This window comes from Nothoprocta perdicaria, unplaced genomic scaffold (assembly GCF_003342845.1).
Source record: "Nothoprocta perdicaria isolate Ctin4 unplaced genomic scaffold, notPer1 scaffold_153, whole genome shotgun sequence".
Lineage (NCBI taxonomy): Eukaryota > Metazoa > Chordata > Aves > Tinamiformes > Tinamidae > Nothoprocta > Nothoprocta perdicaria.
Genome location: NW_020454683.1, coordinates 1,092,444 through 1,116,868, shown reverse-complemented (window position 1 = coordinate 1,116,868; position 24,425 = coordinate 1,092,444). Strand labels below are relative to the sequence as shown.

Here is a 24,425-nt window from a genome sequence, read left to right as displayed (position 1 = left end):
ACTAGGAAGTCCACAACTAGCACAGCTCTTGAGGAGGAAAGGTTGAATGTATATTCACACAAAATACCTCCAATAGACATTTTTAGCATCTGAACATCTGTAGAGCACACGGAGGAAAATGATGAATARGGCACTTCTTTTGACACCTGATTTTAAAAGATTAGTCCTTGTCCTTACCTATTTGTATCTAGAAGCACATGCTCCTAGTTCACAGACTGCTTGCATAAACTATGCATTTTTAGAAAGTCTATTTTGCAGATCGGTTTCTTCATTTCATGTTATTGCTGATGTGTTATAATCTGTTCACCATACTTTAAACTCTGTGTTTTTCCTACGTGTTTCAATTCCAACATGTTGTATGCAACACACAAGAAATAATTTAGAAAATTTGAAAGTGCCAAGTTTTTACAACTGATGTTAGATGCTAACCTGCACAACTGGGGTGGAAGATACCTCCTGAATGGGCTCTCACTACCCACCATAGTATTTCCTGTACCTTCCTCTGCAATATCAAGTGCAACAAGAAGCTTGCTGGACTACAGAGACTACTGATTTAGCACAGCATGGCAAGTGATTACTCAGTGACACCAGTCACTTGCCGTGTTGTGTTAAATCAGTGAATACCAGTGACAACATACCCCAGATCCACCACAYTGAGTTTACCAACAGCCTCCCCTGCCTGCTTTGCATCAGTACTGATGCACTGATAAATAACTCTTTCATCCTGATAATTCATAGCTGCTGTTGTAATGGCTCATGGAGCCTGGGGGCAGCTGTATGGGATGTTGTCTAAGCTAATCAAGGCATTGACCTTGGCTCCCCTCCCCCTTCAAAAACAAGAGACAAATAGTGTTTTTCATCTTCCCTCTACTGTCATTATGTACAGTTCTCCTAGTCAAAAGAATAAAGCTCATTATCTTCAAGTTTTATATATGTATATATATATATTTTTTGCCCAGCACATGGAAAAAAAGATGCCCTATTTTAACTATATGCAACTGTAAAATAGTACTTCCTGACATACAAAAGCCTCCTTGATACAACAAGTTTCTATTACTTTAAAGGAGCATGAAATCCCCCTATAGCAGGGTCAGAGCTAGGTCAAAATTGCTAGATTTTTCCAGGATGTGAGAGTTCTGCAGAAGTAGACAGAGAGACACCCTGGATTTATCTATGACAGGTAGAAAAATGTTCTTATTTAGGAATCCAAGGAAAGTTTTAGTCTCTAAGATTTGGCAGCTGTATGCCATAAAGATAGGATTTCTGTAAGTACTGCCTGCTGAATCCAGGTTCATTAGTTTGCATCAATGTCAAACATTCACTGTACCATATATTCTCCTCTCATGGAAAGAAGGCATCTGAGAAGCTTTTTTGGTGATATTGGCCATTAGAGATGTAATTCAACCTGTTTCACAGACAAGGATGCTGCTGCAGTTACCTACAACGAAGCTGGAAGACGGCTCGGAGAGAGAAAGAAAATTGTGCTTGTCATGTTCCCCCTCCACAAGTGATGCTCTGGAAGGGACAGCTGACACTGCGTGTTCCCTGTCAGAGGCTGCAGGTACTCACTAAACTAAGGCAAGTGCCAAGCTAGTCCTGAACAGCAGAAACAGTATCAACACTGCTAATATGCCACAGAGATACACTAGTCCACTACACTGTCACAGCCTCAGGTCATGACTGCTCCAGCAGATAGCAGGCAAAAAGAAATGCAGTCTGGGTGCCAAATCTCAGACTTGAATATGGACTTTGGGACATTATAGCTTTATAACCATAGCTTTAGCTTCCTCTTTTTCCTGTCTCAGGATATGTTCTCTTTTTCTTACACAGTTAACTATAGAAAAAGGTCTATAAAAAAAGAACTTATCTAATCTACAGAAGAACTGATTTTGCACTTTCCATGTATGATTAAGAAAAAAAATGCAAGTGACAGGTATGCGACATACACAGAATATTTGAATACAAAAACTGGCTCAAAATTGCAGCCACAGTATTAGGAAATAGACATTATTTGTTGCACAGACACAACATTGCATGTAGTCAGATTAAAATGTTATGCACACACCAAATCATTCAACATTTAACTTCACAGTAGATATGATACTCTTATATAAACCTTTAATAAACAGGTAAAATGCCCAAGCCAAGATTTAATGTCTGTCTATATACAAACAAGCTGTACTCACAATTAAAAGGACAGCAAAAGAGGAATTTTAAAATAAACTTTCAACTTTAAATATAGGCACTCTAACTCTGGTAAAGAAAGTAAATATGAAACTTACGGGTTCAACAAATTCAAATTTCTTTTTTTCCTGTACTTCTTGAATTTTAAAAACATATTCTAATGATGCTTCATAAAAGTTTTGATGTTCTCTGTCAATCTGTGTATCCGCCTAAAAAGCAAAACAAAATATAGACATTATTTTACTTTCACAACTGCTTAAACATGGGATTTTGTCATTACCAAACAGATCTCCCATAAGCTCTACTTACAAACTACTACAAGCTATATGGAGCTCTTCTGGAAATCAGGATACCTACTTAAAATAGTTAAATGCAAGTTTAAAGCTGATACACACTTTAACACAATGTTTCTTCCCTGCTCCTGTTTGGTTTCCTCTTTGATTTCGCACTTAATACATTAAAGTTTTAAGAGCATCTAGAAGGAAGGACAGAAATGTGGCATGGAGAACATGTTCCAGGCACATGGAAACCTTAGAATAAGAGAGAGAAGAGGAGAACAGGATTAAAGGAGCGACAAAATGATTAATATTTCTATTGAAATTTTAGAGTACCACATACACCAAAAATATATTTCTTAGCTTCAAATACTTTCTCAAGGATTTTATTTTATTTTTATACAGTGTYTTTAACAAATCTTGCAGCCTATTTCTTCACAATATCAGTCATATTTTCTGGGAATATAAACATATTCAAGCCTTTACCCTCATAAATCAGTTATTTTTCATATTTACATTTTCAAAATGCCAGAAATACAAGGCAATATTTGTCAGAAATGTCTGAATAATAYTTACCATCCACCATGAAGACCCAGTGCCAAAATAAAGACTTCTGACAGAAGAGCTTGAGAATTAATTCTATCAGCTGAGGAAGAATAATAGGTACTCAACCTCAGTTTAAGCAACCCATGAGAAAGGGACATAAGAAAGAGGCTGCATAGTGTGTACATAATACTCAAGAAGGGATGCAGTTTCCATTTGAAGATCCACTTTACAGTAACATATCACTTTCTCAAGCTCTTTTGGGCTGAATTTGTCAGTCTTTGGTCAACAAGAAATATTATCAAGTTTGGACAGTATGAGAAAAAGCCAATTCAGCTATTTTTGACCTAGGCCAGTTAAAATACAGCCATGCACTTTTGTATATTCTGCAGTTCAATTCTAACATTATAAATAACAAATGTGAGAAAAATGGAGAAGCTAGATGTTGTCTTCCCTAGACATTAAAACAAACCCATTATAAAAGGGTCTTTTAACATTATATGCATGAAAAAAGCAACATATTCGTTCAGATAGGGCCCTACTTTCAATGGCACCATACACAATTAACAGTTCTTCAGTTAAGGACCTGCTACTATCATGATTTAGGCTAGACAGACTCTTAGCAGTATTGACCTTCACCCCTAGTTATCTACTACCAATGAAGCAGCATCATTTTCTTGCCATGCCTATAAAAAGCAAATCAGGTTCAAAAACTAACATTACGGAATAGAGATCAAAAACTCAAAATTCCAAGAATGGAGTGTTTTAACATAAAATTACCCCTGCCATTTGTCTTTCATACAATATGTCCAGCTGCTGTTTCTCTTCATATTGTGCGTTAATAGTCTTATTTCACACACAAAAAAAAAACTACCTCAAGAATGCACAAAACCAAGTCTTACCATTTTGGGATGTGACCTAGCAAATGCTCCCTCCCAGAAGTGAAGCCATTAAGCACTTAAGACAGACCTCAGGTCTCACATTTAATTGTAAATAAACTGTATTATTTGGTTTTAGAAAAGAGCTCTTTCAGGCTTTGATTCAGGGAAGTGTTTAAATACATAATTAAATTCATCTCTATTCTGAACAGCACTTAAGCAAAGTGTAATTGCAATGATACTTAGGATAACTAAGTACCCATCTCAAATATGGATGGGTTCCTAAATTAAGACCATAATAACCACCAGGGTACAGGGATTAAATCATAGTTTCCAAAACACGTCTTCTGTACAGCTGCTGAATTTGTGTGAACATGGAGGATTCCAACTTTAAGAACTGCTCTGAAAAGGATTTTAATGCTTCAAAAGCTGAAGAGGTTTTCGCATATTTTTATATGACATTGAACTGAATGTAAAAAATTAAAATTTTATGGATAGGGTTTTGAGTCTCTATCTGTATGACCAGTATTTCAGTTGAGCTATGATATCGCTAAAATGTGTATCATATCTTCATGTAAGCTTGCAGAATTAAATTTTTGTCTTTACATATAATGTAAAGACAAAACAATCTGTTCTTTGGATCAGATTTCACAGAAGTAGAATCATGAGTTTATTATTTTTTTCATGTCACTTAATTCTGGCCATTTTCTGCTTCCTTGTGAATTTCTATGGGCAGTCAAAAGACAATCCTATGTAGCTTTCTGATGCTAAAGGAGAAAAGTTGAATAAATCTATGTGAACTGTCAGAATCCTTGTATGCTATCCAACATATTTCAATAAGATAAACAYATGTAAACCACCCTACATATGATATGTTTAGACTGTCAAATTGTAGCTGCTAAATTAAGGTACTCTGAATCACATCGAACCAAAATATGTAAAACAGCCCTCAAAAGACAGTATGAGAGCTACTCACAACAGTAAATTATGAACCCACATAACATAACGAGGTAGTGAGACAACAGGAAATAAAATAGTGGGTTTAAAAAGAAGTATTTTTCAGTGTGACAGTAGAAGCCAAAAAATGGTATCCGCAGAAGAAGCACCATCTCACTGCACGTGGGGCTGGAGGAGAGGACCAGCCTTCCCTTGAACTGAGCACTAACCCCCGCCGCCTGTGCTGCTCCCAGGCCCAACTAAGTCTTGGGACAAATTCGCTTTAAGTGGGGCTGGTCCCAAGCAATGAGGACTTGAGTCCACAGGTACTATTTGGTGTTGGGGCCAGGGATTGGTGACACAGCCCAGAAGTCTCTCCAGGAAACATTTTTGGTATTGATTTATTATTGCATGTTTTCCCACTTAAGGTTGGTGTATGTTGCTGCAAGGCTGTATCTTGCAAAAATGGGTGAATGGATATGACATGGAATAGCCTATATATTTTATAAGTGAAGCATCCAGAAAATCAGAGAACTCAGCCTGAATAGCAAGTTTTTTGATGCAGGGATGTCATGTAAGGACACAGTGGAAAAATTTACTCTGATTTTCCATTAGTTTATATACTTGAGCCAAATCTATTGTTATTCTACCACAGTTTATTAGAGTCACGGTTGTTACATTTCACTTCAGTTGCTGTTTTTAGACTGCAGTTATTCTCCTGTCTCAAGAGTAAAATATTTTATTTGTATTCCAGAATAAATCAGTACTTAAGTTTACTTTGCCACATTTCGAAAAAAGATGATAAGAATGAAAAGTCTTGGCTGCTGTTTAGCCTCTAATGGAACTGTTTCTTCTTAAGTACAGAGGGTGTGTATGAAAAATTCAAACTCTATTTATTAAATTTTGCATATGAGTGGAACAATTAACCAYTCGGACATAATGGATGTCTTATCAAAGCTCATTTATTACATAGAGAGCTATGACAATTTAGGAGTATAAACATTATTACCAATGTTACATTTCTAAAGCTTATTTATACATAAGGATAGTATAATTGGTAAACATGAAAAAAATCCTGTAATTTGTGACTGAGAGATGGCTACATCTTTTGTGAAAACTTCACCTGCCCAAATAATTCCTAAAATTTAAGAACCACTGTGACAACAGTAATCCTTTCAAAAGGGTATTTAACTACTTTGGCAAAAAACAAACAAAATCGAAGTGTCAGTGTCATTAATACCCACTTTTACTGCAATTTTCCCCCAAGCCAAAAAAAAAAAAAAGGCAAATTGCCACTTAAAATATACAGAGCAAGTCAGGAATGTTAAATACAGTCTTGTTAAAATACTTAATTCTTATTAGGTCGGCATTATTCTCACTCAAGAGTTTATATTCACAACATTAGCGGCTAGAAGAAATAACTACAACTAAATGATTTCATGTAAGTAAAATACAGCATGTCTTGAAGAGCAGTAGTTTGTTAGCACCAACTCTATGCAAACTTGAAATTGCTTAATAACAGTATGTTAAGTGCTTACATCTTGCAAATGAGATTCTTTTTTCTTTGCTGATAAATTTAAGTGCTTCTCTAGAATGGAATAATATTTCTCACTCTCCTTGTCAAACTTCTTCTTCCCATCCTGAAAAAACAAAACATTGCAAGGTAAAGCATTTGAATAAATATTGCACTTAACATAAAAATTACAATATGGGCCAAACRATGACAGCTTTTATTGGTTACAATGATTTAAGTCCTGAAGATACTAGGGGGCAGATTCAATTATCACATGCAATATTAAGCAGCATTTTTTCATAAATAGTAAGTCCTTACAACCAAGCTACAGACCTTGCCATATCGAGTATATGCATTGTTTTATGTCGGTGATAAGAAGATGTACAGCGTAAATTAATGTTTTTCATGTTCCATAAAAGTCTCACATAGTGTTTGCTGAAAAGAATATTGTGGGAGAGGTAGCTAGGCATTAAAGTGATGTGGATACAGGCCTATCCTATGTATTTTTGTATGGATGCAAAGGAAAATYGGTTAAAACATCTGTCTCCAATAATGTTTTGGGTCTCTGAATATTTAAGTTTTTCTCATTTAAAAGAGTTATTCCACTTTCTTTCTTCTCACTCCTCTTGAGTTTTTTGCATGCGGAGGAGCCTCCCATGTTCACCATGAGACTACCTTAGCATATAGTAATAAAAAAGGAAACTGAGAAAATTAAGAAACTCCTTAATTCCTGTAGTCTTCTAATTTATAACACCACACATTTAAAAAAATTTAAATCTGATATTCATGGGAGATTCAGGAAAAAAAATACACATATGCAAAAAAAACCAGCTTTCTCAGTAGCTTTTCTGTCTTTCCAGAAATGTCAAAATTTGAGGGAAAAGATTTAGATGAGTATCTCATAAGAATACTACTAGTCCTACTAATGACTTATTATAATATTGTATATCCTTCAATTGAGAGCACTGAACTTTTACTTTTAGCTTAAGCAAGTCATAATGATTCTTTGTAGTGACTAACAAGCTGAATATTTTAAAAAAATCAAGAAAGGCCAATAGGACCAGTCCTACTAACACATGTGCAAAAACAAGTAATGGTGGAAAAAAATAAACACTGGATGCATTGTAGAAACATCAGGTCATAATCAAGGCTATCTCATCCCTTTCTCCAACAAATAATTGGCTGTATTCTAGCATCCTCCTCCTCGTTTTTGTCATATTATGGAAAAGTCAGGCAAGTTGGAGAAACARGAAATGGAAGGAAGAATTGAATACCATGAATGAAGACTTATAAGCCAGATGAAACAGCAGATCAGGTACTGATTAGCTCCAGCGACTTAAGTTCAAACTTATCCTAGATTATAAAACAGATCACACACTTTCTACTCTGCACAAAACTCCAACAACATATTTACCATGAAAAATATGCACAGTCTAATGTCCTCCTTTTTTCACAATGGAAATATCTTCAAAAAAAAATTATAGGGAAAAGGCCTCTGACTCAAGAAAACAATAAATGAGAAAAAAAAGTACAATTTCCAATGCCATTCTGTATCTAATTGCTTATAATCCAAATATGTATATTTGTATATCTGCATTCTTTAGAAATAACTTCCAATACCTCTCAAAAGCAATTGGCAAAGAAACAGAGAAGACAGAAGGTAGGACTCATAAATTATCAATTAGCCAAGAAACCAACTTTGGTGGAACCAAAATTGTAGCTTGATGTTACAGCCATGGTCACAGTTTGCTTATGGGGAATACTCCAGTTCCAGGCCCTTATGCTCAAGGAATAGCAACCTAAGTATCCAATAACATCTTCAAGCACAAAGAGAAATCAAGTTCATTCGGTCATATACCACAGGCATCAACTTTTCCGTAGGAGCATGTAGTCACATACTGCAGTGTCTTCCAATAATACAATGCTGTTAAGGAATTATTTTTCCAAAAAAAAAAAGAACAGAAAAAAATATGTGAACAGAGTTACTTCAAGATCAAAGTGCCACAGGTGGCAAAGCCACCATCTTAAGGAAACCACTATATCACAGATACAATGAAATCTGCACAAGAGAATGATGTGCTGATATATTCTGCATGCCACTGAAAGGTGGGATATACAAAGAGCCTGAGATAAGGAAGAAGATACGGAGTTGYTGGGAGAGCTCCTATTACTGAGAAAGACTGGGAGTCAGATGGCCCAAGCCAAGTCAGTGCCAAGAACATTCTTAGAGGTATCAGCTCAGAGASGCCACCACTGCTCTTGCCTGGAAAGCTATTGTTCTTACCTCAGAACCAAGTCAGGCTGTGTGCCAAGATGCTGGGAATGGTTGATCAGGAAAGTTGGTGGGGTCCTTGAGCTCCCCTTAACAGGACAACATAATTATTGCTAATAAGAGCTGGAACTCAGAGCCTGAGGTCTAAATTGTTTGGTGAGAATGAAAGAAAAAGGGAGTGAAAATGGACTTGGTAGTTTGAAGGCAGTCCMTCCTACCATCAACACCAAGAATGGAGATCATTTAAACACGGAATGCAATTCCCAATACACCAAATCTGGCTGTTTATATTTTGTGCTAAAAGCYACAGCAAAAGCATGAGTCACATGTCCCATTATCTCTATTTCTTACACATAAGGATGAAAACACACAGAGTAAATGAGCTCATCTAAACAGATATAACTCTCTCAAGATCAAGACAAAAAACACAGCCCTTCATATATCCTAATGGGTTACGAGGCATTATGTACCCTGTAGGATCCTTCTCCCTGGCCTGCTCAGCGAGGACACACAGAATTTGTTGACTTCAGTCTTCTGCCAACCGTGCTCTCGCAGAGCACACATGGAAGTGCTCTGAACGCAGCAATATGCTCAACTTGTAACGGGATCATTCGCAAGCCGGGTAAGTTAAAGTWAAAACTGATCACTTGGAGATTCCTTGATACCACGGCAACTTGAAGCCCCACTGCAGGGTTTCCAGAGACAGCACATCCTCCTGACTTCTGCTTTTCAGGTTTGTAACACACCGAAGGTCTTTACTTGTAAGACAAGCTGCAAGCAGAATAGGTAAGGAGAATAAATAACGCAGGCTGGAAAGATCACGCGGCAGTTTTGACCACGTCAGTGTCTTTACTAGGTGATACTTTGGAGAAGAAGCCTGCAGTGCCAGTGTTTCTGGCACTGTGCACCCTGCTCTCAGACGTGTTCCTGGAACATTACAAAGAATATTGATCCTGATAGGTGAGGTGCTTTGCTTGAAAGTTCCTCTGATACACCAGTAAAAGCATGTATTTGAGTGAAGCCTTTGAAAAAAGCCTTTTACTTCATAAAAATTAACAAAAATTTTGCTCGAGTTTAACCAATTAGGTTAAAAGTTTGAATTAAGGGATGTCCTTTTATCACTTTTTTAAAAACAAATCATGCCTGTGCAAAGATCAGCAATTATTAAAAATGTGACTTGAGTCAGCCGATGTTTTCCAGTTCAGAAGGACTCTGACTCCATGCTGTGATAGCAGGCGAGCAGCTCTTTGCTGGCAGGATTCCCACAAATTTTAACCACAAATTGCAGTTTGGGATGTAAAGTAGAAAAATTATTTCATTTTGAAGTTTGACTTTTCTTTTCTGGTAAGATCAGCAAGAAATTATTTATTATTTTATTTTAGCAAATCTTATTTTTCATTAAATTTGCCACAACTTTCCATGTCCAGCATATTATTTTTATTAGTATATAAATTTATTAGTATATATACTATACATATAAAATATTAGTATATAAATCTATTTTTATTTAGTATATAAATTTGTACTTGTTATATTTCACTGCAAAGCCTTTGGTGTCCTTCCTTTGCTTTCCAATTTTTTTCTAGTTCCAGTGACTTCTGGTGCTATACTTATGTATCTGAATATATTGGCAAAATTTGTCCCTAAATCAAATATTTTTACTTTCTTTCTCCCTGAAGTCATATTTAAACATTAATGCACAAATCTTCTTTGTGTTAACAAATGACCCTGGATATTCAGTTTAGATTAATTTTTAATAAAAATATATTTGTGTAACCATAAAATAAATGCTGTGTAAGAGGTAACTTTGAAAAGCAATGAATCGAGAAAGGAAACAAAGCAAGAAAACATTGCAAAGAAACTATTTGGAGAAAGATTTAATTGGGAATCCCTTAATTAGGAAACAAGTGACTATTGTGAAACACAGTCATGATAATTCCTTTTTTTTCCCCGCCCAAAATTAGTACTTATTTTTCTCACAAACTCAAGCTGAGATGTAGAAATTGTAAATCATGGCTTCATTGGCATAGGAATACACCAGAGTAAGACAAGAATACAGATTAAGTCAGACACATTAGTCAATGAAAGAAGCTGAAATCAATGGTGAGCTCTGCTGAGCTTGTGAAGTGATATTTCTTTTGCTTCTCTTTGACACAAATTGCAAAATTATATATATAATAGCACACTGGAGTTCATTCATTGCTGGAATTTTAGGCTTCATGTATTTTTCAAAACCATTTTCTTTGCTTTGCATACAACAATTCAACAAGTATTTCTACAATTTTGTTATTTTGTTTGGAGTTGTGTGTTTTGGGAAAAGGAGACTTGTAGAACAGAAAATGAATTCAGTCTTCAGGACTGTCAGGTCAGGAAAAACTGAATTTAGATGCTATGGACTTCATTCTACTGGGAAGTAAATTCATGTCTTCCAATTTATGTTGTCTTAATGGGCATGTTTGGAAGGTTTTCCTCAAAACACTTATGGAGGTGAGGGCTTTATGGAGTTGTTTTTAATAAAATCTGAATTATGACAGGCATCTGAGACAACACATCGCATTTTGACAGACGTCTGGACAGTAGGATTTCTTTCTGAAAGAGATTTTCATTTGCTATTTGAATGCTTACAGTTCAAGACGAGGCCAAGAGAGATTTTCAAAAGCAAAGAGAGAAAGATTTTTTTCCCTCCTATTCCTCCTTCCAGTCAGTATTTAATGCCCCATGAGGCTATATGGTTTCTCCGAGACTGTACAAAAGCTATGAGGTTAAAGGGATTCCTTTATGTACTGTTAGTAAATTATAGGAAGTTGAACAGAGCAATTTTGTAGTCAATAAAGAAAAGACTGCTGCTCATTATAAAAAGGACTATACTGCTATAAATTTTAACTTTATGTTACTCATATCTGCTCATGAAAACATCTCCAAATTGAAGCTGAAGGCATCATGTTAACCATCTGAGTGACTTGACAACTATAAATTTTTAAATTAATTTTACACTGAAAAAGAATAACTATATGCAAGCTATGAATACCCAGAAAAAATAGGGCACATAAAATACAAATAATTATCATAAAAAGAACATACTGAAACTGTGAAGAGTGATAAATCAATAAATGGGAAACACAGATTTTGTTTAGCAGTGTTAAAACTATAAGATAGATATTAAAAATGGGCAGTTTAAAGGATAACCACAAATCGGATACAAGTTGCATAAAAGTATGCCTTAAAGAGTCCTAGAATAATCTGTGTTTAGGATGGAGTTCAGCCCTGTGTAAAACACAATTTAACTTCAGGTTTATAGCATTCTGAAGCACATTTTCTTTGTACTTTGTAATGTCTTAACAGACTGAAATAGCAGGTAGTTTTAAAAGAGTTTCCTGGAAGAGAACCCCACAGTCATTTGCTAATACTTTCCTATTTAATRACATGAGATATGTGCAGACAGAATGTACTTATCTGTGGAGACAAAAAAAAAGTCACTATTTCTAACAGATCTAAAGGCTTCTAAATGCAAAAAGGAGTTCCTATTCCATGAACAAATATCAGCATTTAACATTGTTTTTGTAGGATGTCATTTGCTTCTGTCTAAAAAGCCCTCTCTTGAAATGGAAAAAAACAGCAAAAGTTCCCAGCACTGCTGTGTAAAGACACACAAACCGGCCAACACTGGCAGGTCGCAGAGCAGAATACACCAGACTCCACTTGCTTAAGCTGCAGAGTTGTCTTGAGTCTATCTGGCACTTGCAGATTCCAGGAGTAGATGCTACATGTCTGGGAATCTGCTAAATCACTGCCCAAACAGCAGGGATRGTAAGTCTACACATGTAATCCATTTTTATTGTCTTTACTGACTACCAAATATGAGGGATTTTTGGTGGGATTTCTTTCTTAGGATATTAGTCAACATATTGCTGCTCAAGTTATATGAAGCAGTTCCCTAGAATGGTAGAAACTGTCTATTTAACTGCTTTCCTAAGCAGATTTAAGATTGTTTTCTGAAGCTGAAAATGGTTTATCATATTACCAAGAGGGCCTCTTGTTCCTAATAAAAAGTTAGTGCCCTTAAACAAAAAAAGTTAGCTGTACTTTTCAAGAATTCAAAAAGAAGCTCTAACTCTGTAGTTTTCACCAGAAAATCATGTGCAATAAACTTTTTGGTTCCTAAGCAATGTAAACATTCATTCGAAAACATGCTAAGCAGAAAATAAATGACAACAAAAGATAGAGCCCAATCCCAAATCAGTACATATGTGCTACAAGGAAAGGAACCACTTCAGATTTTGGGCATGCTAATCTTCACACATACAAGGAAAGTGGCAACAATAAATACTATGAAACTTGGGATCATAATTAATAACTACCTAATAACTGGCTTCTTTCCTTTTTGCACTAAAGACTATAAGAATATAAAAGTTAATCAAACATGCTAATTCTGAAAGACTAACTTATAATGCCACAGGCTCCACTGAATGGCTGAGATAGGAAGGGACCTTGGGAGATGATCCAGTCCAACATCCCTGCTCTAGCACGGACACCTAGAGCAGCCTGCCCAGGACCCTGTCCACACTGCTTCTGAACAGACATGTAGAAGATATTCAGAAGTCTCCAAGGATGGAGACTCTACAACCTCTCATGGTTAAGAAGTTTTTCTTCAAATTCAGGTGGAACTTCCTGTGTTTCAGCTTGTGCCTGTTGACAGCCCTGTTGCTGGCTACCATTGAAAATAGTCTGGCCCCATCCTCTTGACATCCTCACTGAAGACATTTGTACACATTGATAAGTTTCCCTCTCAATCTTCTCTTCTCCAGGCTGAACAGGCCCAGCTCTCTCAGCCTTTCTCCAYGCGGGAGCTGCTCCAGGCCCCTGATCATCTTTGCAGTCCTGCACTGGACTCGCTCCAGTAGCTCCATGTCTCTGCGGTACTTGGGAGCCCAGCACTGGACACAGCATTCCTGAGGCAAAGTGAGGGACAAGTACAGGGGRAAGACTTCCTTTCTTTTGAATATAGAAGACAAAAAGATCTCCTTATTGATTAGCAATTTCTTTTCTTTAGAAAGAAAAACCAGCCTCTGGGGTCTCTTCCATCCATGCCAAGCAATGGTCTTGATGCACTAAACTAGCTGTGGGTCTAGCTTAGTGTTACTTGCTTTCCCATGCCACTTGCTATGTCAGCACAACACGAGAGTAACTGTTATCTGAGGAAGAGCTTGAGGCATGTTATGAGAAAGTTTCCAGATTAATACACAAAACTGGAAACTGTGCTGTTTACAGAAGAAGAAAAGGAAACAGTCTGGGGTTAATGTCAGAAATGATTTTGTTTTAACAGCATCTATTTTCAGAGTCGTTCTTACAACACTGATAAAGCAACACAAACTATCGCTTTGGGGTGAAAAGCCGTGCCTGCTCAGCAGCRCTGTTCAAACCCACTGTTCTACATTTACTTCTTGCGGCGGGAAGATTTTCTCATTAAAACAACCATTCCAAAAAACCTCTTCTTGGGAAGTTCAAGAGGGACAAATGGCTCTGTAGTGGCTACCAGAGCCTAAAATATCCAGAAATTAAGAGAGTGGTTCATTTGGTAGACAGATGCAGGGGGGTTAGACTAGATGACCTCTAGAGGTCCCTTCCAACCTTAAGCATTCTATGATTCTATGCAGTTCTTGGTGCTCCCATATCTATACCAAGATTCAACAATGATGCCTGTGCTTTGGTATCCTACAGATTTGCTAACTTTCCAGCTACCATCACCCACTACACACTTGAGATGAATTTGCTTTGCTGAAAACAAAACTGCTAAAATGGTAGGAAAGTGTTTGTTTGCTTATTCCCAGATCCCTTCAAAAAYGTCGGAACTAACAGAAAAATTAAGTGAGAAGGGAAATCGATGGTGATGCAGTGAAYTTCTATTTCTATTTAAAATGACAAAAGCTTTGATGCACCAGAAAGGAAAAGCCTTAATTTGATTGCTTATCTTCTTGCAACCAATTTACTAACATATATCTGTAGCTAATGAATTGAACTCAGATTTTTTTAAATCATTGTGAGCACAATATTTTATTGTGAGATCTGAATTCTTGCTCTTAAAAAAAATGAAAAATAGTATATTAGAAGTGAAATATTAGAAGGGAAACAAGTTTTACAGATTTTCATTTTCTTTTTTTTTTCTAAAAAAATCTTTTTAAAACTTTCCTGACATTGAATGAAATAGTTGTTGAAATGAAGGAAGCTGATATAATAAAATAATTTTGCTGCCCTTGCAGAAATGACAGGAGACATCTCAAGTGCACTAATCACTTCAAAAAGCCTCTGGGTAGAGCTACTTAGCCAGGGATACCTCTCAGCTCTGTAGTTYGACATTCTGCAAAAGAAAATAGGACTACCTGAAAAAATGATGTGCCCACTGGTCTCTTTACCACAATTTTTGAATATCTCTAAATATTTTCATGAATGAAYGATGTAAGAAGCAGTGCTAGCCATATCTTATTACAAGAATTATCTTCTACACTTTCAAAATACTTTTAATAAAGATCAGCAAACTATCTCAAAATCCCAAAGTTTTTGAATTTTCAAGTTTTCTAGGAGCTGTTGCATTTTTCCCATTTACGATTTAYCATTATGAGTTTTTTTCATCTGATTAGCCTTCTAATTTTTCAGGTCTTGGACCTGTCAATATTAATTTAACTATCAGATTAGACAATGTATTATGAATTATTGATCAGACAAAAATAATCTTGGACTAGCACCTTGGACCTAAATGTGTTTATACAGGCATCAGTAATAACAACCTCATCTTGGAAAGATTCATATGTGGAATTAATACTGAACACGTGAATAAATATAATGGTGTTAATAGAATCCTTAAAATGTAATGAAGTGCAGAATGAGGCCAACATTACTGTTATCGTGRCTATGTGTCAGACAACTTCATTTTGTGTATGAGCAAATATACGTTCCAAGTCTGGAGGAAGACAGAATTTTGTAACTCACTCCCTTCTCTTTCACGGTAGTTCACAGGCTCCCCGTCACCAAACCCACTCCCAGTTAACCAGCTCCTTTGACACTGCGGTGACCTCGACTAATATCCACCTCAACCACATCTCAATGTCTCATGTCGTGTGCCTTAGAGGCCTTTCTGAAGCAGAGATAGGGTCGACCCACTTCCTTGCCTATAGAATCAGTTATCTTATCAAAACAGGTAAAGGTAACTCTGGAATTACACGTTTTTKGAAACCTGGGCTGCATTTTGGCCATCAGCCACACGCTGTACACTGAACGGCCCGTCCTGTCTCCCTGCTCCCCTCAGCCCCCTCACCGCTGACGTTCTGACTGACTTCCTAAGGACTCCCAAACCAGTGGACATGGATTTCRTCTGTTTCAGTCCACAAACCTCGAGTAACAGATGCTTTTGTAAGGAAGAACACACAACTTTGCTTCCTGAAGTAATATTAAMTAGGTCATTAGTTTTTATCTGCTAAAGAATTTACAACAATTGCTGGAACTGGATTGGATCCCATGGGAAACAATTCACAAAACTCTCCATTTCTAACTGCACTTGGGTTCATATTCAAAGCTCTCTTCTGACTTTGAAATGTATTTTGCTTTATGCTCCCCAGTCCTCTGCACAGTAACAATAATAATGAGACACATCGAGAGCACGGTCTAATTCTCGCACGAGTTGACTGAGCGAGGATAGATGTGAACAAGGATGCTAGAAAATTAATCCCAGCAGTGAACATCAGTTTGTTTCCCAAGCAGAAAGGAACTCACAGCTATGAATGAATGAATAAAAATAAATAATATTAAAAAATAATTCTCCAGGCCAAAATAAATAATGCTATGAAACAAACAGATGGAATACAAAGAAGGAAACCAGCCCCTTCTTTTAAGTCTTACAAACAAAATTGCTTCTGTTTTCTTTGATCTGATCTGAGTTGCACTAAAGGTCAATGGACACTGGGACAAATATTGCTAAACGCTGTAACTCAGTGGATAGAAAGCGGCATGAAAGTTTGGCTTTATTGCATATAACACATCAGAATGATCTCACCAAAGTTACCAGCTGGGGACTTGCAAGCCACATTTACCAAATAAGGGAAACTGCTTCGTGCCTGGAATCTTTTCCCAGTTAGCTCACTGCGCTTTTCCTAGGATTTGTACAGTAATTGCAGAGGTCATTTTTTTTAAACTCAGATGGAGTAAATCAACAGGCTCCCTGGCGCAGAGCAGGGTTTGTGTAGTCTCTGGAGACAACTCAAGTTTTATTTAAACCAAGTGTGCACAGAAAAGGAAGAGCAGAAATATGCGCAATAAAAACAGAAGAACAAGTAATATAAATCAAGAAAAGTAAGTGATGTAGATTTGCATACTGCTGGTTTGATTACAAACACTGATGTTTTATGGAGCCTGTTTCTTAAATTCACTGGGTATCGTTAGGTTTTTTAAATACATGCAGATAATTGATTTTGTGGCATTCTAAAAAACCCTTGAACTTTGCACTCTGGGTTTATGCTGTACTTGCATTTGAAGTGTAGCTTCATGGTGTCAACAGAATAATACTTTGTCCTCCATATTTCTCTCTTTTATTTCTCTCAGTAATCATATGTTTTATCTAAATTTTATGTACTCTTGAATATGAAATAYAGTATTCTCCTTCTCTATATTAAACATAACCATTAAACATAACCATAACCAATGTCCAGCAAATATTTTTTTAAGGGTTTGCTCTCATATGCATCCCTATACCAAAGTCTGGCAACAGTACCAAGCTAATATTGATTCGTATTATGCACATAAATAACACAACTAGCTAATGCATTTTTTCCCTCCAAAACATTCCCATGTGCAGATTAAAACAGTACAAAAATGAGTATTCCAAAGTCCAATCAGTGTGTCAAGCTAGTATCCTAGGCTGCCCAAAATCCACATACCATCCACATAAATCCACATAAATTGCAGTAAGCATGAGAATAAGTGTTGACAAGTAGAAGYTCTATCCCAGATTGCTGGATGGACACACATAACTCAAAATGATCATTATTTAATTAAATTGTAATTAAATGGAGAAAAGTCCCTATTTTTATCTGGAAGGGATACAGAAAAGATACACTAATATTTGTACTACACTGACGTGAGAATTTTCTATCTGTTCTCTTGCACTCTATCATTAATGCTCAGTACTTGCTCATCCAAAAATGAAGGAGCTATCTTCAACCAGATCACAAAAATCTGACATTTTGATGCCTGATTGACATATTGAAATGGGATCTGAGCATGTCGTTAAACTCTGCTGTAATTCTTCTGAACTCTCTCTTCTCCCCAACATATCAAGAAAACCTCACAGCATGTTAGATTTTGAACAGGGTGTTCCTGAAGCTATAGGAAAAAAATGAAACTGTAACACAAAGAGCTCAATGATACAATTAAAAAACTACTGGAAATTAAAAAAAACCTTTATGCTGGGATTAAATTCTGATTTCAGCAGCCTAGTCAAAAACAAACTCCCACTTGTGCATCTAACAGCAGCATAGGGGTGGGACGAGAAAAGAATGCAGTTGTACACAGAAACATACTCAGCAAAAGAACATCCTTTTCACAGAAATCTGACCTCAAGTTCTCAGTAAAAATTCTTCTCACGTTTCATTTAGTCCCTGTGCAGAAGCAGTCTCATCTGTTTGCTAAACATTCACAGCAGCAGTAGAAGAAGTATAAGCCTTCAGTCTCTAACCTCTCTGTTTCTCCTCTGAGGTTGGCTGAGTATGGGACAAGTGTCTTATGTGTAAATCAAAAGTGGATTTTTTCCCCTCATTTAACCCTACGTACAGAGATKTCCCTGAAAATTTTATGACAAGTGCTAATACAAAGAGTGAAATGCCTCAAAACTATCATGTTTATGTAGACAGAAGGAACTGTTATTAAGCATACCCCCGGCTACTATAGGTTTTATGCATCTCTGGGAGACTGTGATCAAAGTAGACACTGGTGTCCACCTGAGACAGCAGGATCAAACTGAAGATAGCTCTTCTAGACTAGAAACTCATTTATTTTTCCTCAAGGCAAATGATTCCCTGGGCTGATTACTGATTCTTGATCTGGATAATCCGTGCTGTTCCTATAACATGGATTTAAAACTTAACACTAAAGAAACTAGCTTAAATTACCAATTGAAGATCTTCTATCGTGGACAAATCTCTGGGCAATATAAAGGTAACAACTGCTGCACTGGGAGAGAAAAGTTAGGGGAAAAGAGCACATGCCCAAAGCACAACAAATTCTGAAGGTCTTTATATAGGAGGTACTGCAGGGCCACAGTTCTCAAAGAAGATGTCTGAACCTCTTTGAGGTTGTGAGTTAGCCCAAGATACAAGGTAATGTAAATGCAGACATTAGAAGATAAACACAACTCCAGTGGTAAGAATGAGCAACAGTAACAACAGCTCCAGCCTACGCATGCACATAAGCAACTCCACTTTTGAATCCTGTTGTTTTCTGCAGCAAAGATTTCCGTCTAACTTACTAATACATCAATGAGTACGATACCTATTGTGTCTGAAAGCACATCCCTTCAGTCCAGCTTTCAACATACGCCGATGAAGTCCACTAAAGATGGAATGAAAATGAGTATTTTTCTCTGCCACTTACTTTTGCTGCTCCTATTTGCTCCTTACGGAACTTCTCCAGTGGTGCTATCAGCACGTCATTAGCGTTCTGGATCTGCAAAGTTAAACAGAAAGCACATCTTTTCAATACAGTGCATCTGCAGAAGGTTGGAGTCACGGTAACTCCACCAATTCTCAGTATTTAAAAATTTAATGTTCAATATTCTGGTAAGAACATTTGAGTGGGGCTTAAATAATGATGACTTCTTATACAGAGCATACTACTACATGCTTGCTAGTCTTTAATGGACCATTACCTTGAATAATTAAAACAACTGTAACTAATCATAAAGCAAATTTATGCACAAATGGATTTCTGGTATTCTACTTCTGCTTGACGCATCTATCTTAACACTAGAACATAAAAAAAAAAGAAACTTTCCAAGCATATACTTTGGTAGAGCGGAGAAGACAAGCACAGCAGTAATGACAGCACTGTTGGAAAAGGGAAGAGGTTGACAAAAGTGACAACTGAATCATTCCAGCTATCTCCTTGGATCATATACCTAGTTACACTGAACAGCGAAGAGTAAGGAAGAGAACTATAAATAAAACTGAATAACGTACAAAATACACTAAGTTGGATTTCCTCAGTGGTTTAGTTTTTCAGCTAGCTTAAAATACCCTGCAGCTATTAGCTAAATCAAGATTCCAAATTAATCACATTTTCCCCCTCATAGTCTTTGTTTATTTAGTGTAGACTCAAACCTGGAAACCCCTCTCTGAAGGTAATTCACCAGAAATAAATTGTCCCTAGTCATTTGGGCTGGAGATACATGGGTAGTAGAAAGTAAACACGGGTCTTGCCATTGTGCGGTATGCCAAAAAAACTATTATGACTTAAGCATGTGCCTTCCAGGGACAGACAGAGTAATGAACTAAATACTGTTTTCCAAGAAAATAAGGAAGTAGGAACTTGCATAAAACCCAGGCTTATGACACACTAGAATCATTACACAGTGACCTTCCTGGGAGGGCATATTCATTTTTTTAATGAATTATTTCACTTAAAATTTACAGTATTTTAAAAAATATTTTGCTACTCTTCTACTTTTATCATACTCATGATAATAAAAATTGCTATTTATAACTATTAACATTACCTTTTCATAATATATTTTTTCTATTTTACAGGAGTTTTTTTGCAGGCAGTTTTATTTTTGCTACAGCTTCCTACTCTAGAACCACATCTTCTAACACATGGCTCATTCAGTACAAAAACACAGGTTTTATACATCTTTCCTGAAAGCTGCCAAAATATCAGAGATAAAGCATAATAAAACACATTATAAATCTCTATTATAGTAACTATATGCAAAATCCCAGATTTTCTGCACGAGGAACTTCTTTGCTCCTCAGTAGGCCAGTCTTTACGATAGTCATCACATCCCTCATTTGTGCTTTGGCGTGCGTGGTGGACTGGGCAAAGCTAACATGCAGCTGAGCCAAAGGGGAACAAACATAGCTCTTGTAACTCTCCTTTAACAATAAACGATAAGTATCATTGCACAAAAGCTTCCCGAAAGGCTGTATCAATGAACATATATAGAAGAGAAATAGTAAAATACAAGTTCCCTCCCCCCCCCCCCCCCCCCCCCCAATAAAGCTTTCCAACATTGCTATTTGAAAGGCTATAATGCCCTTTGCAGGGCAGCAGATTTAGGGAAGGTCAAGATCCTCTCTGACATGCTAATGTAAAACGCTCAAGGCAGCAAGAGCAGCATTCGACAGGTTTGATGATGCAGCAATCAGAACAGGCCTCATTTACAAGCAGACATCAGGCCTTCAGCACGAGAAGCGTGGCTTCCCTGAGCTTCTATTGCCTTCAATGTATGTCATCAGTTAGACTGGAATAAAATGCAAGGCCATGTTATTTTCCAAGTAGGCATCTCCCCAAAGATGAAGACAGTTAGGCAACGTCTAGCAACATGAGACCCTACACTTTCTAGGAGGCAACGTGCAGGCACATAACAAAAGATAATCCCTATCGCAAGGGCTGCAAGAAGGCAGGTGAAGGTTTATACGGCTGCAAAAATGTTAAGTGCTCCAAATCATGCAAAATTGCGCTGTGTACATCTGGAAAGAGCAGCTGGAAGTTTTGACAGCTTACATGCATGGATGGCTTTTGGCATACACTGAAAGCACAAAAGTTTGCTGGAGTCATGGGCCCAGAAATGTCGACGTATTTTTTTCCTTCTTCACACACAAAGTTTCTGTTAATGACTTGAATTCTAACAACTATATTTCGGTTTCTGAAAGCATGCCACACACAGCAATAATACATCAGAGACTTCACTGTTCATTTAAAAGCCATTCATATTATTGAATTAGTTACTGCAGATGTCAACGGTCATTGCTGATCTCCAGACTAACTCTGCTTGGAGCTGAACGTGGCTCTTCACATTGCTCAAAGCTGTCACATTTAGGTAATTTCCACGCCAAATCAGGAGACCTCACTTCATATATTGCCCTCTTGACAGTCTTAAAATGTCTGAAACACACTTACTACTACTACCAGTCTTATTTGACTGCTGCAAAGCGACTGCAAAATTTTGGAAGAGAATCCTGCTACTGCCATTGGGAATGGGAATGCTTGTAGGAAGCATATGGCATCCTGTAGAGTAATCTAGGAAGTAAGCGGCCCAGCTGGATTGAAGCCCAATATTATTCACTTCTGTGCCACTGGGGGAGGACAGTGGATATTGCAAGAGTAATTAAAAGATGGTGCTCACTTCATCAAGACCGTCTGCTGCCTCTGAGCAGGACTGCTGAGCCACACCAGCTACAAGTTGTCCCTTTGCCCAAAACTTCTCCCTTCTCCTGAAGACAGCTTAGATGCAGCACCTCTCTTCCTGACAAAATTATGAACTTGATAACTAACAGGCATTTGATTTGGGAAGAACCTGCCAATGAAGTGTCAGGGAGATTGGCATCCCTGGCAGATGCACTTCGGAGGTCTGATATGTAGCCCTGGGCAAAATGCAGAGAGCTCAGCTCYGCAAAGGCTCCTGTGCACCCGACCTCGGCCTGCTTTTGAAACCAAAAAGCACAGCAAAGAGAAATTTCGCCACATGTATTTATCTATTTATTCATTTATTGTCATTCTTGGACAATTTTATTAGTTGAATTGTTCTGTATTGTCCTCTGGACATATTTTTAGGTAGAAAAGATTGGCCTACAGCCARTTTCTCTTTCCCTTCAAGTTAGGAATACAGTCCTCCCACGACCATGTGTACAGCAATATGATTTTTGGGATAATCCAGTACTTTCTTTGTGTAGCTGTAAGAGTAGCTTTATCCTGCCAAGATGATAATCCCTTTCTCATGCAGTTAACTGTGTGAGGTTGAAATCAAAGACACAGGAAACAGGCAAATACCATCAAAACAACCGTAAATAGCAACTTCAGAAACGCATGTTTATAACATCAATTTTTCCTTAAAAACTTATTCAAATTGATCACATCTTTATATATATATATTAAAGTCTGTAACGATTTAAAGGCTTTCTTTACCCAACAGAGATAGTGGATACTCCATCTCCCAGTGCTATGAGTCCCAACCAAATAATGTGATCTTTCTGATAATTTCTCACCCTTCTTTTAGATGACAAAAAACAGAAGTAGAAACAACAACAMAAAAACCTCCATGCAGTTACAATTTTGGGTCAGTTAACAGCCTAGACATTTAACAGGTAGAGACATAACAGGAAAATGATAGTTTGACCATTTAGAAAGTTTTATTAGGCCAAGTAGAAAGAGATTTTCCCAAATTAGAGAACTTCTAAATTTGATATATGTAACTCCCTCTATTCAGCATTATTAATAAAAAATCATCAAATAAGTACCACCATACTCACACTGAATTAGTTAGAACTCTTGAAAAAACATTTAAAAACACTCTTCATAAGCCAGCTTTGACAATTTATGGGGTCATCTTCAGTCTGGCTAAATACAGCACTTCAGTATAGCCTGACATCAAGCCTATGTGATAAATCACCTTAATTGTCTTTTCTCCTTCAGATTCTTCCACCTTTCCAGCCCCTTCTCCTTCTTTTCAGAAGGCTGGAAAGGAAGCCTATAAAATTGCATTAAGGTACTAACAAGCAGATTAAACTGTATTTTTCACAAATCACACACACACACACACAAGAAGTTTCATTGTTACTAAAAGTTCACTCAGTAGAACAGCGGGAAAAAAATCAATATCAACTAACATTCTTSAGTCTTAATTAGTATATCACATTAGAAAGGGAAGCATAAATGTTTTTATAAACCTAACTGATATTTTATATTTCTAGATTTTCTTAAATTTAACTTCTGGAATAAGTTTTCTATCACACATTATGTATTAAATAAATTGCTTATGCAAAATCTGCATTTTGATTTTTTCTGGTTTCAATTTTTGCTTTTATGTTTTCATCTCCATACAAATACATTTAAATGATTAATATAATATTTTGGTATGAGCAATGTGTCAACTTTGAATCTGAAGTAGTGCATTCTGCACATGAAAATCTTACACAAGTAATTCAAAATAAATTCTCGTAAGAGCTTACATCRTATCACACCTCTCAGTTTGCTATTTATGAAACACAGKTTTTTTTGCAAGAAAAAAAMCCAACTCTTTTAATAAAACTTACTTCACCTTCTGTCCAAATTGACTACTATTTCCCCCCCGCTCCCTTTTTTTTTTTCCCCCTTTACTCCTGTTTCCCCAGCTTTCACAGAAACACAGTGTAATTCAGATGAGGAAGGACCTGGGCAGGTTAACTTTCTCAACCTTCCTGATCAAAGCAGGCTCAGCACTAGACTCAGACCAGGCTGCTCAAGACACTGACTAGGCAGATGGAGCTTAAAAACCTCCAAGGACAGAGACCGCCCAGCCTCTCGGGGCAACTTCTTTCAGTGCTTGACTGTCTTTATTTTCCTTACTTTAAGTTRGAATCTTTTGTTTCATGTCCTCCTTCTGCGCACAGGTACTCTTCAGGCAAATATAAAACGCCGATCTCAAATATAAAATATATCAGCCTTGAGGCAATAGCTTGTATCTGTGCAAAGAGAAACTATTTTACTTATGTATTAATATCTTTGTTCTTGATAGTACTTCACTTAGGCAAATTGGAACACTCAAAAATCTATGGGCCCAGATGGGATGCACCCAAGAGTGCTGAGGG

General features: G+C 37.0%; 1 protein-coding gene across 1 annotated transcript in view; it reads right to left on the bottom strand.

Annotated features, from left to right (window-relative positions):
- Positions 1 to 24,425, bottom strand: part of ARHGAP42 (Rho GTPase activating protein 42) — a 145,932-nt gene that overhangs the window by 44,209 nt on the left and 77,298 nt on the right. The window contains exons 4-6 of the mRNA XM_026034963.1: positions 19,237 to 19,308; positions 6,355 to 6,456; positions 2,283 to 2,393 (exon numbers count right to left, since the gene is read on the bottom strand). Coding sequence (XP_025890748.1) covers positions 2,283 to 2,393; positions 6,355 to 6,456; positions 19,237 to 19,308 — 285 coding nt within the window. The remainder of the gene's footprint in view (positions 1 to 2,282; positions 2,394 to 6,354; positions 6,457 to 19,236; positions 19,309 to 24,425) is intronic.